Source organism: Zosterops lateralis (assembly GCF_965231275.1).
Source record: "Zosterops lateralis genome assembly, chromosome: 3".
Taxonomy (NCBI): Eukaryota; Metazoa; Chordata; class Aves; order Passeriformes; family Zosteropidae; genus Zosterops; species Zosterops lateralis.
Genome location: NC_139764.1, coordinates 112,436,121 through 112,450,283, shown reverse-complemented (window position 1 = coordinate 112,450,283; position 14,163 = coordinate 112,436,121). Strand labels below are relative to the sequence as shown.

The 14,163-nt window shown below is 39.1% G+C and overlaps 1 protein-coding gene across 1 annotated transcript in view; it reads right to left on the bottom strand.

Annotated features, from left to right (window-relative positions):
* ELP3 (elongator acetyltransferase complex subunit 3) overlaps positions 1 to 14,163 on the bottom strand; it is a 94,887-nt gene that overhangs the window by 43,736 nt on the left and 36,988 nt on the right. Inside the window, exon 9 of the mRNA XM_083856303.1 lies at positions 11,837 to 11,963. Coding sequence (XP_083712429.1) covers positions 11,837 to 11,963 — 127 coding nt within the window. The remainder of the gene's footprint in view (positions 1 to 11,836; positions 11,964 to 14,163) is intronic.

Sequence of the window (14,163 nt, the reverse complement as noted above, 5' to 3'; positions counted from 1 at the left end):
GCTGCAGCTTCCCTGACTGTCCACAGCCACACAACGAAACCCTTTCAGCTCCTGGCATGTCCAAGCTGCCACATTTCCCATGATGGAAACCACCAAGCCAAGGAAAGAAGAGGCTCAGCCCTCTGAGAGTCACCAACACCTAAAAAATCCCTCTGATTGTTCTGGGATTTCCCATGTTTTGAGCATCAGATAAGAAAACCTTGGAGCTGCAGGAAACTCCTTCTCCATCTCCTCCCTTTCTCCAGCAGCCTCAAAATCCTCAAATCATCAGATCAAAGGGAGCTTTTCCAAGTGAATCCTCACCAAGGTGAAGGGATGAATCCTCACTGGATTTGGATAATTTTCCACATTAAACCCAGGAATAATTCAGCTCCTGCCTCCCATCCCGGCCCTCCCATGGTTTGTTCCCCCCTGGAATATTTGGATCCACAGCGTCCAGCATTGCTGGGCTTCTCTCCTCTCCCAAACCAGGAGCTGCTGGCCCTGCTGGGACACAAACCCAGTGATCAGGAGGGACACGGGAACGCTTGGAAAAGCTCCTGGAGCAGCAGGAGGAGGAGCAGGCTGACCTTGGAGGCCCAGACAGATCTCTCCAGATTGTGCTCAGTGCCCCGAGCAGCCCCATCTGCACCGGTGGTGCAGGTGCTCTCCGAGCCAGCCTCCATCCATCCCGGAAAAACCCGGGAGAATTCCTCCATCAATCTGCTCTCCAGTTCCACCTTCGCTTTTTTCCTCAGCGCACGACTCCTGGTTTTCCTTTTTTTTTTTTTATTGTTTTATTTTTGGAAAGGGTCAGTGTTGCCCTCGGGCTCAGCACAGGAAATAAAGCATTTTTCATTGTCTTGAGTACTGACCCCTCAAAAGTCTCCTCTCCCCTAAAAAAACCCCAAAAAACAGTAACTCCATCCTGGTTTTGATATCCCAATCAAAACAACCTCGTGCTCTGCCCCCCACTTCACTCAGACCCCCCAAAATGCTCACAGCAAAACCATTCTGCTTTTTAAATTTAAAATAAAAATACAAAACCAACAATCAAGCCCTTGAAAATGTAATTTGTCCCTCGTGGTGTCTTCACTCAGTAGCTGATGGTGATCTGCGCTAAAATGTGTGTTTTACACAAAGAGAGTGATGCTCTCTTTGCCCAACTGCCTGAGGAATTTGCACTCTCTATCCCTCTGTTCCTTTATTTTTGGCTGCCTGTTCCCCGGCCATATGTTCGTTATTGATCTCAGCAGCAAGGGGCCTCAGTGAAAAAAAAAAAAAAAAATCCAGAAAACAATTTCTGAATGGTAAAAGAAGAAGAAGAAGAAGAAAAAGAAGAAGAAGAAAAAAAAAAAAATTAAAAAAAAGAAAAAAAAGAAGAAAAAAAGAGAAGAAAATAAAAAAAGGAAGAAAATAAAAAAGAAGAAAAACATAAAAGAAGAAGAAAATTTGAAAAAAAAAAAAAAACCAGAAAACAATTTCTGAATGGTAAAAAAGAAGAAGCAAAAGAAGAAGAAAATTAAAAAAGAAGAAAATAAAAAAAGAAGAAAAAAAGAGAAGAAAATAAAAAAGGAAGAAAATAAAAAACAAGAAAAACATAAAAGAAGAAGAAGAAAATTTAAAAAAAAATGAAAAACCAGAAAACAATTTCTAAATGGTAAAAAGAAGAAGAAAAAGAAGAAGAAAATTAAAAAAGAAGAAAATAAAAAAAGAAGAAAAAAAGAGAAGAAAATAAAAAAAGAAGAAAATAAAAAAAGAAGAAAAAAAGAGAAGAAAATAAAAAAAGAAGAAAATAAAAAAGAAGAAAAACATAAAAGATGAAGAAAATTTTTTAAAAAAATGAAAAACCAGAAAACAATTTCTAAATGGTAAAAAGAAGAAGAAGAAGAAGAAAAGAAGAAGAAAATAAAAAAAATAAAGAAGAAGAAAATAAAAAAATAAAAAAGAAGAAAATAAAGAAGAAAATAAAAAAAGGAAAAAAAAGAAGAAAAAAAATTAAAAAAGAAAAAAGAAGAAAAATAAAAAAAAGGAAAAATAAAATAAAAAAATTAAAAAAGGAAAAAATAAAAAAAAGAAAAAATAAGAAAAGCATTAAAAGTAATAAGAAAAAAAATTAAAAAAATAAGAAAAAAAAAGAAGAAAAAAAAAAGAAGAAGGGAAAAAATAAATTAAAAAAATTAAAAATATATAATAATAGCAATAACAAAAAAATCTGTCTCTTTCTGGTGTAAAAAAGCCCCAGAACAGAGAGTGGCTGAACACAAACCCACAGGGTCTGGAGGGGCTGCAAAGTGCAGAAATCATTGCTCAGTTCAGGTGGAGAAAGGATCAAAACTCCTTTTTTTACTGAGCAGGAGCTTTTTGTGAATGGGAGGCTGCTGGCAGCCAGTGATTGGAGTTATCACAGCTCTGTGCACTGCAGGAAAATGAGTGTGAGGGGAAAAAAAAAAATCCTGATTTTTTAGGGACAAAGACAGCGGAATAAAGGCAGCTTTTCCCACCCTGACATGGAGTTTTTGGGATGGTTTGGGTGGGGAGGGGACTTTAAATATGATCCTATTCCAACCCCAATACCTTGTCCAGGTTGCCTGGGGATTAAAAGCCGAGGGATCTCCAAGGGCAGCCACAGCTTCTCTGGGAATTCCATCCCAATCCCTCACAACCCTCACAGGGAAGAATTTTTCCTTAATATCCTGCTCAAATTTCCCCTTTTTTCCATCTGAAGCCATTTCCTGGTCCTGGCTATCCTTCCCTTTTCCCAAATTCCAGCTCTCCTGGAGCCCCTTTAGGCTCTGGAAGCTGCTCCAAGGATTCCCTGGATCTTCCCCTTTTCCAACAGAACATTCCCAACTCTCCCAACCTCTTTTCCCCACAAAATCCCAAATTTCTCTTCTTCTGTACAACACAAAAATATCTCTTTACTACCAAAACCCCATCCTTGGGCTTTTCCTGATTTAAACCCTAAAATTTTCTGAGCTCACAGAAATGGGCAAAAACCAGGGGTCTTTCTGTGGGTGTTTTTTATCCACAGAAATATGAGAATAAATTGGGCGTGAAAAGAGTTTCCAGAAATATCCTTTTAGCTCCTTTACTACCAACCGTCCTCATTATCATCAAAATTACCCCGGCCACGGTCACAGTTCATGGAACCATAATTGTTTCTGAAGCCCAGGCAGCTTTTTTGGAGCAGGAATATTTTTCCCTGAGATTTCCAGGAGAAGCTTGAGGAACTGCATTAAACACTTTCTTCGTGGATGTGAAAATAAATAAAAAATAAATAGAAAAAAAAAATTTAAAAAAAATAAAAAAAAGGAAAAAAAAAAATCTGCGTTTTTAGACATAAAACCACCCGCAAATCAAAGCTTTTCATTGAGATGTTTAGAAGGAGCTGAAAGGAAAAATCGTTTAGGCCACTAAAACACTTCAGAGCTATATTTAAAAACACGGGGAACTGTCTCCCCAGAGGAGGAAAAAAAATCAATGCAGATCAGCAATTTAACTGCCTTTTATTACAGTTATTAAAAGCCCCTGATGGAGGTGCAATATTTTAGTTTTGTTATGGATTTTCATCTCCTTGAGACAAAAAAAAAACCAAAAAAAACCCAGAGCCCCTCAGGAAACGCAAGGCCTTATTTACAGCTGGAAATATTTGAAGTTTTGAGGTAACATCATCCACTTTGTTAAAAGAAAATATGGTCAGATTATTCCACTCTCATTTTCCCTCTCAGATTATTTTAGTCTCATTTTTCCTCTCAGATAAATTTCACTCTCATTTCTCCCTTTGGATTATTTCCCTCTTATTCCCTTCTCAGATTATTCCACCCTCATTTTTCCCTTCAAATTATTTCACCTTCAGATTAATTCACCCACATTTCCCCAAAATTTTTTCCCCTCATTCTCCCTTAGATTATTTCACCCTCATTTCTCCCCTTTAGATTATTTCACCCTCATTTCCCCCTAAAATCATTTCATCCCAATTTCCCCCTCATATTATTTCACCTTCAGTTAATTTCACCTTCATTTTTCTCTCAAATTATTTCACTTTTATTTTCCCCTAAAATTATTTTTCTCTCATTTTCCTTCACATTATTTCATCCTCCTTTTCCCCCTCAGATTATTCCACACTCACTTTTCTCTCAGATTATTTCACCCTTGTTTTTCCCCTCTCAGATTATTTCACTCTCATTTCCCCCAAATTTTTTTCCCCTCATTCTCCCTCAGATTATTTCACCCTCATTTCTCCCTAAAATAATTTCATCCCCATTTTCCCTCAGATTATTTCACCTTCAGATTATTCCACCCTCATTTTCCTTCATATTTTTTCACCTTCAGATTATTTCACCTTCATTTTTCTCTCAGATTATTTCACCCTCGTTTTCCCCCAGATTATTTCACCCTAATTTTTCCCCTCTGATTATTCCACCCTCATTTTCCTCTCAGATTATTCCACCCTCATTTTTCCCTTCAAATTATTTCACCTTTAGATTATTTCACCCTCATTTCCCCCAAATTTTTTTCCCCTCATTCTCCCTTAGATTATTTCACCACCATTTCTCCCTAAAATCATTTCATCCCCATTTTCCCCTCAGACTATTTCACCTTCAGATTATTCCACCCTCATTTTCCTTCATATTTTTTCACCTTCAGATTATTTCACCTTCATTTTTCTCTCAGATTATTCCACCCTCATTTTTCCCCTTGGATTATTCCACCCTTGTTTTCCCTCAGATTATTTCACCCTCATTTTTCCCTAAAATAATTTCATCCTCATTTTCCCTTCATATTATTTCACCTTCAGATTATTCCACCCTCATTTCTCCCCTCAGATTATTTCACCCTCATTTCCCCCTAAAATCATTTCATCCCAATTTCCCCCTCATATTATTTCACCTTCAGTTAATTTCACCTTCATTTTTCTCTCAGATTATTTCACTTTTATTTTCCCCTAAAATTATTTTTCTCTCATTTTTCCTTCACATTATTTCATCCTCCTTTTCCCCCTCAGATTATTCCACACTCACTTTTCTCTCAGATTATTTCACCCTTGTTTTTCCCCTCTCAGATTATTTCACCCTCATTTCCCCCAATTTTTTTTCCCCTCATTCTCCCTCAGATTATTTCACCCTCATTTCTCCCTAAAATAATTCCATCCCCATTTTCCCTCAGATTATTTCACCTTCAGATTATTCCACCCTCATTTTCCTTCATATTTTTTCACCTTCAGATTATTTCACCTTCATTTTTCTCTCAGATTATTCCACTCTCATTTTTCCCCTTGGATTATTCCACCCTCATTTTCCCCCAGATTATTTCACCCTCATTTTTCCCTAAAATAATTTCATCCTCATTTTCCCTTCATATTATTTCACCTTCAGATTATTTCACCCACATTTCCCCCCATAAATTATTTTCCCCTCATTCTCCCTCAGATTATTTCACCCTCGTTTCCCCCCAGATTATTTCACCCTAATTTTTCCCCTCTGATTATTCCACCCTCATTCTCCTCTCAGATTATTCCACCCTCATTTTTCCCTTCAAATTATTTCACCTTCAGATTATTTCACCCTCATTTCCCCCAAATTTTTTTCCCCTCATTCTCCCTCAGATTATTCCACCCTCATTTCTCCCTAAAATAATTTCATCCCCATTTTCCCCTCAGATTATTTCACCTTCAGATTATTCCACCCTCATTTTCCTTCAGATTATTTCACCTTCAGTCAATTTCCCCTTCATTTTTCTCTCAGATGATTTCATCATTATTTTTCCTCTCAGATTATTTCACCCTCATTTCCCCCCCATATTATTTCACCCTCATTTTCCCCCAGATTATTTCACTCTTATTTTCCCCTCAGATTATTCCACCCTCATTTTCCTCTCTGACCATTCCACCCTCATTTTTCCCCCTCTCATGATGTTCTGCACAAACCCCAAGGAGGTCTCTGCATCACCCAGATCCCAGATGCATCAGGCCTGGCACTAAAATTAGCTCATTTCTGAGAAATTGCTTATTTTGCAATTCCTCCAGAAATTAAAAAAAAAAAAAAAAAAAAAAAAATCCCCATCTTGACACATGACTAAGAGAAGGAATTTTCAGGCTGAACTCATCCAGTGATTGTGTTTTATTTAAAGAACACAGGAGGGGCTCTGCAGATGGGGATCAAAAATCTCCTTAAGATGAATATTTGTCCCCATCAAACAGCTTTGCCTGGATGTTTTTTGTTCTCGTAATTTTATTTATGTGAGATTTTAGACGGACAAAAAAGGGAAAAAAATAACTTTTTATCAACTGAGGGTCCATCTGATGGTTCTGGGGAGAATCCACCAGACCCCAGCTGCCTCCAGAGTCACAGCAACTGCTTCAAACTCCCAATTTTCTGCCTCCTTTCCTTGTTTTTCCCTTTTTCCCAGATTTATTTCACCTCTGAGGGGTCTGTGTGAGGAGGGCTCAGGGCCAGGAGGAGGAAGAGCACACCAATAAACCACAGTCAAGCAAAAAATCCATAAAAATAAAATTAAGGCAGACACAGCAATATTCTCTCCTCGTTAATAAATCTGTTATTCATAATGTATAAATATATATGTTATAAATAACAGATATACACGTATTTTATACACACAATATTCCTAATGTGCATATAAAATAGGAATATTAGGAATATTCACCCCAGAGCAGCCCAAAGTTGGGATTCTCCTAATGCCATAGGAATGAGGAATTGATACCAAGAATTCTCCGGCCTCACAAAGTTTTGGGTTTTTTTTTTTTGGTCTAATCCTAAATTCTTCTCAGTAAATGTGATTCATGAACCCTCCCAAGCATTTCCCCCCCTCTCCCTTCTCCCAGAGCAGCAGCATCCCGAAGTTGGGATTCTCCTATTGCCACAGGAGCGAGGAATTGACACCAGGAATTCTCCAGCCTCACAAAGTTTTGGGGTATTTTTTTGCTCCAATCCTAAATTCTGCTCAGCAAATGTGATTCATGAACCCTCCCAAGCATTTCTTCCCCTCTCCCTGCTCCCAGAGCCACTTCATTCCTTCTCCCAGGGGCAGCAGCATCCCAAAGCTGGGATTCTCCTACTGCCACGGAGTGAGGAATTGACACCGGGAATTCTCCAGCCTCACAAAGTTTTGGGGTATTTTTTTTTGCTCCAATCCCAAATTCTGCTCAGTAAATGTGATTCATGAACCCTCCCAAGCATTTCCCTCCCTCCCTGCTCCCAGAGCCACCTCATCCCTTCTCCCAGGGCAGCAGCATCCCAAATTCCTGCCACGGAGTGAGGAATTGACACCGGGAATTCTCCAGCCTCACAAAGTTTTGGGGTATTTTTTTTTTTTTGCTCCAATCCCAAATTCTGCCCAGCAAATGTGATTCATGAACCCTCCCAAGCCTTTCCCCCCATCCTGCTCCCAGAGCCACCTCATCCCTTCTCCCAGGGCAGCAGCATCCCAAATTCCTGCCACGGAGTGAGGAATTGACACCAGGAATTCTCCAGTCTCACAAAGTTTTGGGGTATTTTTTTTGGTCTAATCCTAAATTCTGCTCAGCAAATGTGATTCATGAACCCTCCCAAGCATTTCCCCCCCTCTCCCTTCTCCCAGAGCCACCTCAATCCTTCTTCCAGTGGCAGCAGCATCCCAAAGCTGGGATTCTCCTACTGCCACAGAGCGAGGGATTGACATCGGGAATTCTCCAGCCTCACAAAGTTTTGGAGTATTTTTTTGGGGTTTTTTTTCTCCAATCCTAAATTCTGCTTGGCAAATGTGATTCATGAACCTTCCCAAGCATTTCCCCCCCTCTCCCTGCTCCCAAAGCTGGGATTCTCCTACTGCCATGGAGCAAGGAATTGACACTGGGAATTCTCCAGCCTCACAAAGTTCTGGGGTATTTTTTTGCTCCAATCCCAAATTCTGCTCAGCAAATGTGATTCATGAACCTTCCCAAGCATTTCCCCCCCTCTCCCTTCTCCTGGGGGCAGCAGCAATCCAAAGTTGGGATTCTCCTACTGCCACAGGAGCGAGGAATTGACACTGGGAGTTCTCCAGCCTCACAAAGTTTTGGGGTATTTTTTTGGGTTTTTTTTTGCTCCAATCCCAAATTCTGCTCAGCAAATGTGATTCATGAACCCTCCCAAGCATTTCTCCCCCTCTCCCTGCTCCCAGAGCCACCTCATCCCTTCTCCTGGGGGCAGTGGTGGATCCGAGTGCTCGTCGCGTTCCGCAGGATGAGGTGTCTGCTCCGGTAACAATTCCATTATTCCCGCTGAGCCCTTGATTTATCCTGACCATTATTCTAATTATTTTCACCGACCACCTGCCTGGTGAGGCTCTGCTGGGTTCTGACTGGCTTTGGGAAGAGGAGTTGTGGTGTTTTTTTGGGGTTTTTTTTAAGTGTTTGTGTTTTTTCCGGGAGCTGCCCCGAGGTGTTTTCCTCCTGTGGAATGGGGTGGAAAAGACCTGGAGGAGGAGGAGGGAACTCCTCTGAGGATATAAAAAGAAATCAATAAGCAATGGGGAGGAGGAGGAGGAGGTGGGGGAAGAGGAGAAAAAAAAAGCACAGTGGAACTGGGACATGGGATTGGGGTGAAAAAAAGGGAAAATTTCACACTGGAGGACGGGGGGAAAAAAAAAAGCTGCTTTCTGGGAAAAATCATGGAATTGGAGAATCCTGGAATTATTTGGGACCTTAAAGCTCATCTCACTCTCATGGGCAGGGACACTTTCCACTATCCTAGATGCTCCAATGGACAGGGACACCTCCAGGGATGGAATCCACAGGGATGGAATCCACAGGGACAAAATCAACAACCTCTCCGGGCAAAAAAAAAAAAAAAAATTACAGACAACACGTTCACCCTTACCCATCACAACCTTTTGAATTATTGTGAAGAGAAACCAGCTCTGCTGACCACACACACACACAGAGCCTGGAGAAGCCTTGCCAGAGAGGTGGGAGCAGCAGGAAGGGCTGGGAAATCGATAGGTCGGAAGGGACGGCGGGAATGTCCCTCCTGGGGCTCTCGTCACCTGCCCAGCAGTTTCTGGGACAAGGTCAGCACCATCAGCAGTTATTCCCTTCCCAGGAGAAACCCCTGGATTTATGATTTCAACTGGTGATGAAGGTGCTCAGAAATCCTAAAGTCAGCCCTTTGTGCCTGACCTTTTCCCGAGCTGGAGAGGAGGAGGATTCACAGGAAATGGAGTTGTTTTGTCCAAACTACCCCAAAATCCAAGGTTTATAAAGATCCCTGGAAAGCCACGGGTGTGTTGTCCCAAAAAGAGAAAGAATTGGAGAGCTGAGGGTGTTCAGCTGGAGAAAAAAAGGATCCAGGGAAATCCTGGAGCCTTTTCCAGGGCCTAAAGGGGCTCCAGGAGAGCTGGAGAGGGACTTGGGACAAGGGATGGAGGGATGGGACACAGGGAATGGAATTCCCACTGGGAAAAGGGAGCTTGGGAAGGAATTCCTGGCTGGGAGAGTGGGGAGAGGCTGGGATGGATCCCTGGGAGTGTCCCAGGAAAGGCTGGAGCAGCCTGGGATCGTGGGATGTGTCGGGGTTGGAATGGGATGGGATTGAAGGTCCGTGGATCCCATCCCAAACCATTCTGGGATTCTGGGATCAAGGACACTCAGGATCCATCCTGAGGGATTTTTATGGAAGTCAGAGATGGAAAGGGGAAGGGAGACCCTTCCTGGAGTCCCAAATTCCCAGGGAATTCCTGAAATTCCTTCCTGGAGAGGAGTCAGGATGGGGCTGGATCCAACCCCAGGCTGGGAGAGCTGGGAATGGAGGAAATTCCATGAGAAAGGGGAGTTTGGGGTGGAATTTGGGAAGGAATTCCCGGCTGGGCTGCAATTCCCAGAGAATCCCTGGGAGTGTCCAAGGAAAAGCTGGAACACCCTGGGACTGTAGGATTGGAATGGGATGGGATTTAAGATCCATGAATCCCATCCCAAAGCATTCCAGAATTCCAGGATTGTCAGAAGATGCCTCCCCTCCGTTCCTGGTTAATTTTATGCAGCAGCAGAAAATGTTTAAATATTTACCAGCCTGGACTAACATTTGCACAGCCCAACAGGTAAATAAGTCGTTTTATCAACCCCAAACCAGGATGTGAAATTTCAAGGCAGGAAGCAGAGACTGAACTCTCTCCAGCTGAATCCTTGGGAATGAAGGGAATTTTTTAGGGAATTTTATCTGGATATTTCTGTTAATGTTCACCAGGGCTCTGGGGGAAAAAAAAAATCAATAAATTTGGTTTGGTGTTTTAATCTCTGGTATTTAAAAGGATTTTTTTTAAAAAAAAAAGAATTATAAAGTATTTAGATGAGGATGAGAAAGGGACAATGAGCTTTTTTTTCCTTCTGTTCCTCTTCCATCCTCAGCTCTTCTTCCCCACTTTTATTTTAATTCCTCCTCTCCCAGTTCCAGCCTCATTCCCAAATTTCCTGCAGTGGATCAGGAGCAATTCTAGAGCCAGAAGTGAAAATTCTTTAACCACTCATCATCACCAATAAGCAGCAAAAATTAATTATTAATTAAATTAATTGCAAAAACCTGAATTAATTCCTTCCACCTTGAAAACACCTCGGGGATTTTGGTCTCCTCTTTCTTTGAACCTGCCCAGGCTTGGCTCTTTCCATTTTTAATTTTTTTTTTTTGGGTCATTATTCCCATTTTTCCACCACAAATTCCAGCTCAATCCTACAGAATTCCAGCTGAAATTCCCGAGGGAAGGATTCAAGGATTTTGCTGTGGAACAATTCCATGAAAATTCAGTGTCAGGTCCAAACTCTCCTTCCCCAGAACATGGTTAAAAAAAAAAAAAAAAAAAATTTTATAATAATAATTCCTGGAGCAGGAATTTGGAGTTTTGTGCTCAGCACTTCCAGTCTCTCACTTTGACCAAGAACCAAGACATTTCACTCAGGAAAAACTCAAGGAATTCTGCACAAAACCCTTCAAAAATAAAGTTTCCTGTGCCAAGTTTCAGGATTCCCTTCCTGCCCTGTACAGCTGCCATTTCCCAGTTTGTTTTTCCCCCAGATGTGCCTTTTTTTTTGCTTTCTGCCTGTGTTTTTAATCGATATATTTCATTACACTGCTATTTTTTAGCTCCAGACAGCACCCAGCCCAACCTTCCCCAGGATTCCCCTTGGGATTCCTCTGTCACGACTCCAATTTTTGCACAAACCCAAAAAAAAAAACCAACCCAATTTTGACTCAGGGAAAAAAAAAAAATAAAAAATAAATAAACCAACCCAAACCTGAAAAAATCTACCAAAGTGGTTAAATCACTGCACTGTTCACCACTTGCTCTTTATTCCTCTCATTCCAATTTTCCCCAGGAATAATTTTATATATTTCCTCCTAGATCATTGACAAAGAAATTGAAACAGCACTGAGCCAAAACACTTTGTGTAAAACACACATACACAAAAAAAAAAACAAAAAAACATGCACAAACTCTAATTTTGCAATTAATTGACTTCCAGAGAAGATCTTTTCAACTTGGAATTGTGTCCTACACTAAACCCAAGAGGGAAAACCACCTTGGTGGAGAAAAAAATATCAGTAAATAGAGGGAAGAGCTGTTTTCCACAGGGACCTGAGTGACTCAGGCTTGCATGAGAACAGGGATATAATTTTCTGGATGAAGTATTTCAACAAATCTCTATTTTATTTCTTTTTTCACCTTTTCAAAAAAAAAAAAAAAAAAAAGAGTTTTAAATCGTTTGTCCTTTGGAAACAAATCCGGTAACTGAGAAATAAAATAATAATAAAAAAAAAAAAAAAAGAAAAAGGGAGGTTTTCTATGGGAAAAAAACATGGAAATTGATTTTTTTTTAAGGAATACTCACATAAAACTGGTCCATGTCCCTTTCCAGCCCCATGTTGGGAAGGTCTGGCATCATGTGGGCCACCACCTTAAACCCGGCGTCCTTGGCCAGGTGGAAGGACTCACACACGGCCTTGACTGTGTGACCCCTGGGAAAAGAGGGGAAAAAAGGTCAGGAAAAGGCAGGAAAAACCATTTTTTGCCATGTTTGATTGGGATTATCCACCTGGGAGGCTGAGTTTGGAGGTAAAACTGGGCCTAAAAGGGGTTTGAGAAATATCTGAAATTGTTCATTCCATGGCAAAGGAGCACACGGCGTTCATAACGTGGCCACTGTAAAGGAGGGAAAAAGGGTCAGGAAAAGGCAGGAAAAGGCAGGAAAAACCATCTTTGCCATGTTTAATTGGGATTATCCACCTGGGAGGATGAGTTTGGAGGCAAAACTGGGCCTAAAAGGGGTTGGTTAAATATTGAAATTGTTCATTTAATGGGAAAGGAGCACACGGTGTTCATGGTGTGACCACTCGAAAAGGAGGGAAAAAGGCCAGGAAAAGGGTCAGGAAAAGGGTCAGAAAAAGGCAGGAAAAAGTAGGAAAAGGCAGGAAAAGCCATTTTTGCCATGTTTGATTGGGATTATCCACCTGGGAGGATGAGTTTGGAGGTAAAACTGGGCCTAAAAGTGGTTTGTGAAATATCTGAAATTGTTCATTCCACAGGCTCCAGGTTTTCCAGGCTCAGAGAGGAATTTGGGAGATCTGCTGGGATCCAGTTTGGGAAATCCAGTTTGGTGTCACTGTTATCCCTCAGGACAAACAGGGAATAAAAACAGCAGGAAAGGAGAAGGGATGGGAAGGGAGGAAAGTGAGCCAACCTGAAAAATCACCCAAAAATCACCCAAAAATCACCCAAAAATCAATTTCCTTCTGGAGAAATGCAGAACTTGCCCAACTTTTTGGAGGTGCCAAAGGGCTGGATTGGGATTCCAGGAGGATTTTCCTCACTGACATGGATTTGCAGGAGCCTGGGGGGGATTTGGAGCCCAAAAAGGGCTGAATTTCCCACAGTTTTGGAGAAAATTTTCCATTTTCCTCCCACCTCCACAGCTCCAACCAGGAGATTCCCACCTGAACATTCCCAGGGAATTCCATCCCCTTCCCTTTCCCTGTTCTCCTCCCAACTCCTGGAATTCCTGGAACTCACATGAGCTCTGCAGGTGAATTTCTTATTTTTTTACTCCAAATAAATCCCTCTGGATCAAAATAATAATAATAATAAAATTAATAGAATTATTATTATTAATATTATTAATAATAATAATAATAATAATTCCTACTCCTTTTGGGCATCCCTGTCTTCATTTACCCCAAATTCTGACCCTCACAAAAATCAAACCAAAGCTGCTCCCCATTTTTTATTTAATTTTATTTATTTTATATTTATATTTTTATATTCATTTATTATATTTATTTATATGTTTATATAAATATATATTAAAATATATTTATATAATAATATTAATGTTTTTATTTTTATTATTCTTATTTTATTTTTATTTAATTTATATTTATATTTTTATATTTATTTATTATATTTATTTATATGTTTATATAAATATATATCAATATATATAATAATATTAATATTAATGTTTTATTTTTTATTTTTATTTATTTTATTTTATTTTTATTTATTTTATTTTTATATTTTTATATTTATCCATTATATTCATTTATATGTTTATATATATATATAAATATATATTTATATAATAATATTAATGTTTTATTTTTTATTTTATTTTTATTTATTTTATTTTTATTTATTTTATATTTATATTTCTATATTTATCCATTATATTCATTTATATATTTATATATGTTTATATATATTTATATAATAATATTAATGTTTTGTTTTTTATTGTTTTTATTTTATTTTATTTATTTTATATTTATATTTTTATATTTACTTATTATATTTATTTATATATCTATATATATTTATATATATTTATATAATAATATTAATATTTTTATTATTTTTATTTATTATATTTTATTTTTAAAGGATCTTTTCCTCCCTCCCTTCCAGACGATTCAACCCCTCCACACAACTTTAAACTCAAGTTTTATTTATGATTTTTATTTTTTTTTTTACAGCTTTTTCTGCGACTGTTCAAGGACAGCATCACTCAAAGAACCCCGAGCAGCCCGAGGGGGAACAAACAAGGGGGAGTTTTGCTTCATAAATAAAAATTATTTTCTTATTAAGAAGCAAAATCCGAGCTGCATCAATAACTTGATTATTTGAATATTTTTTTTTTTTTTTCTGCCTCACAGCCAGCCAAAA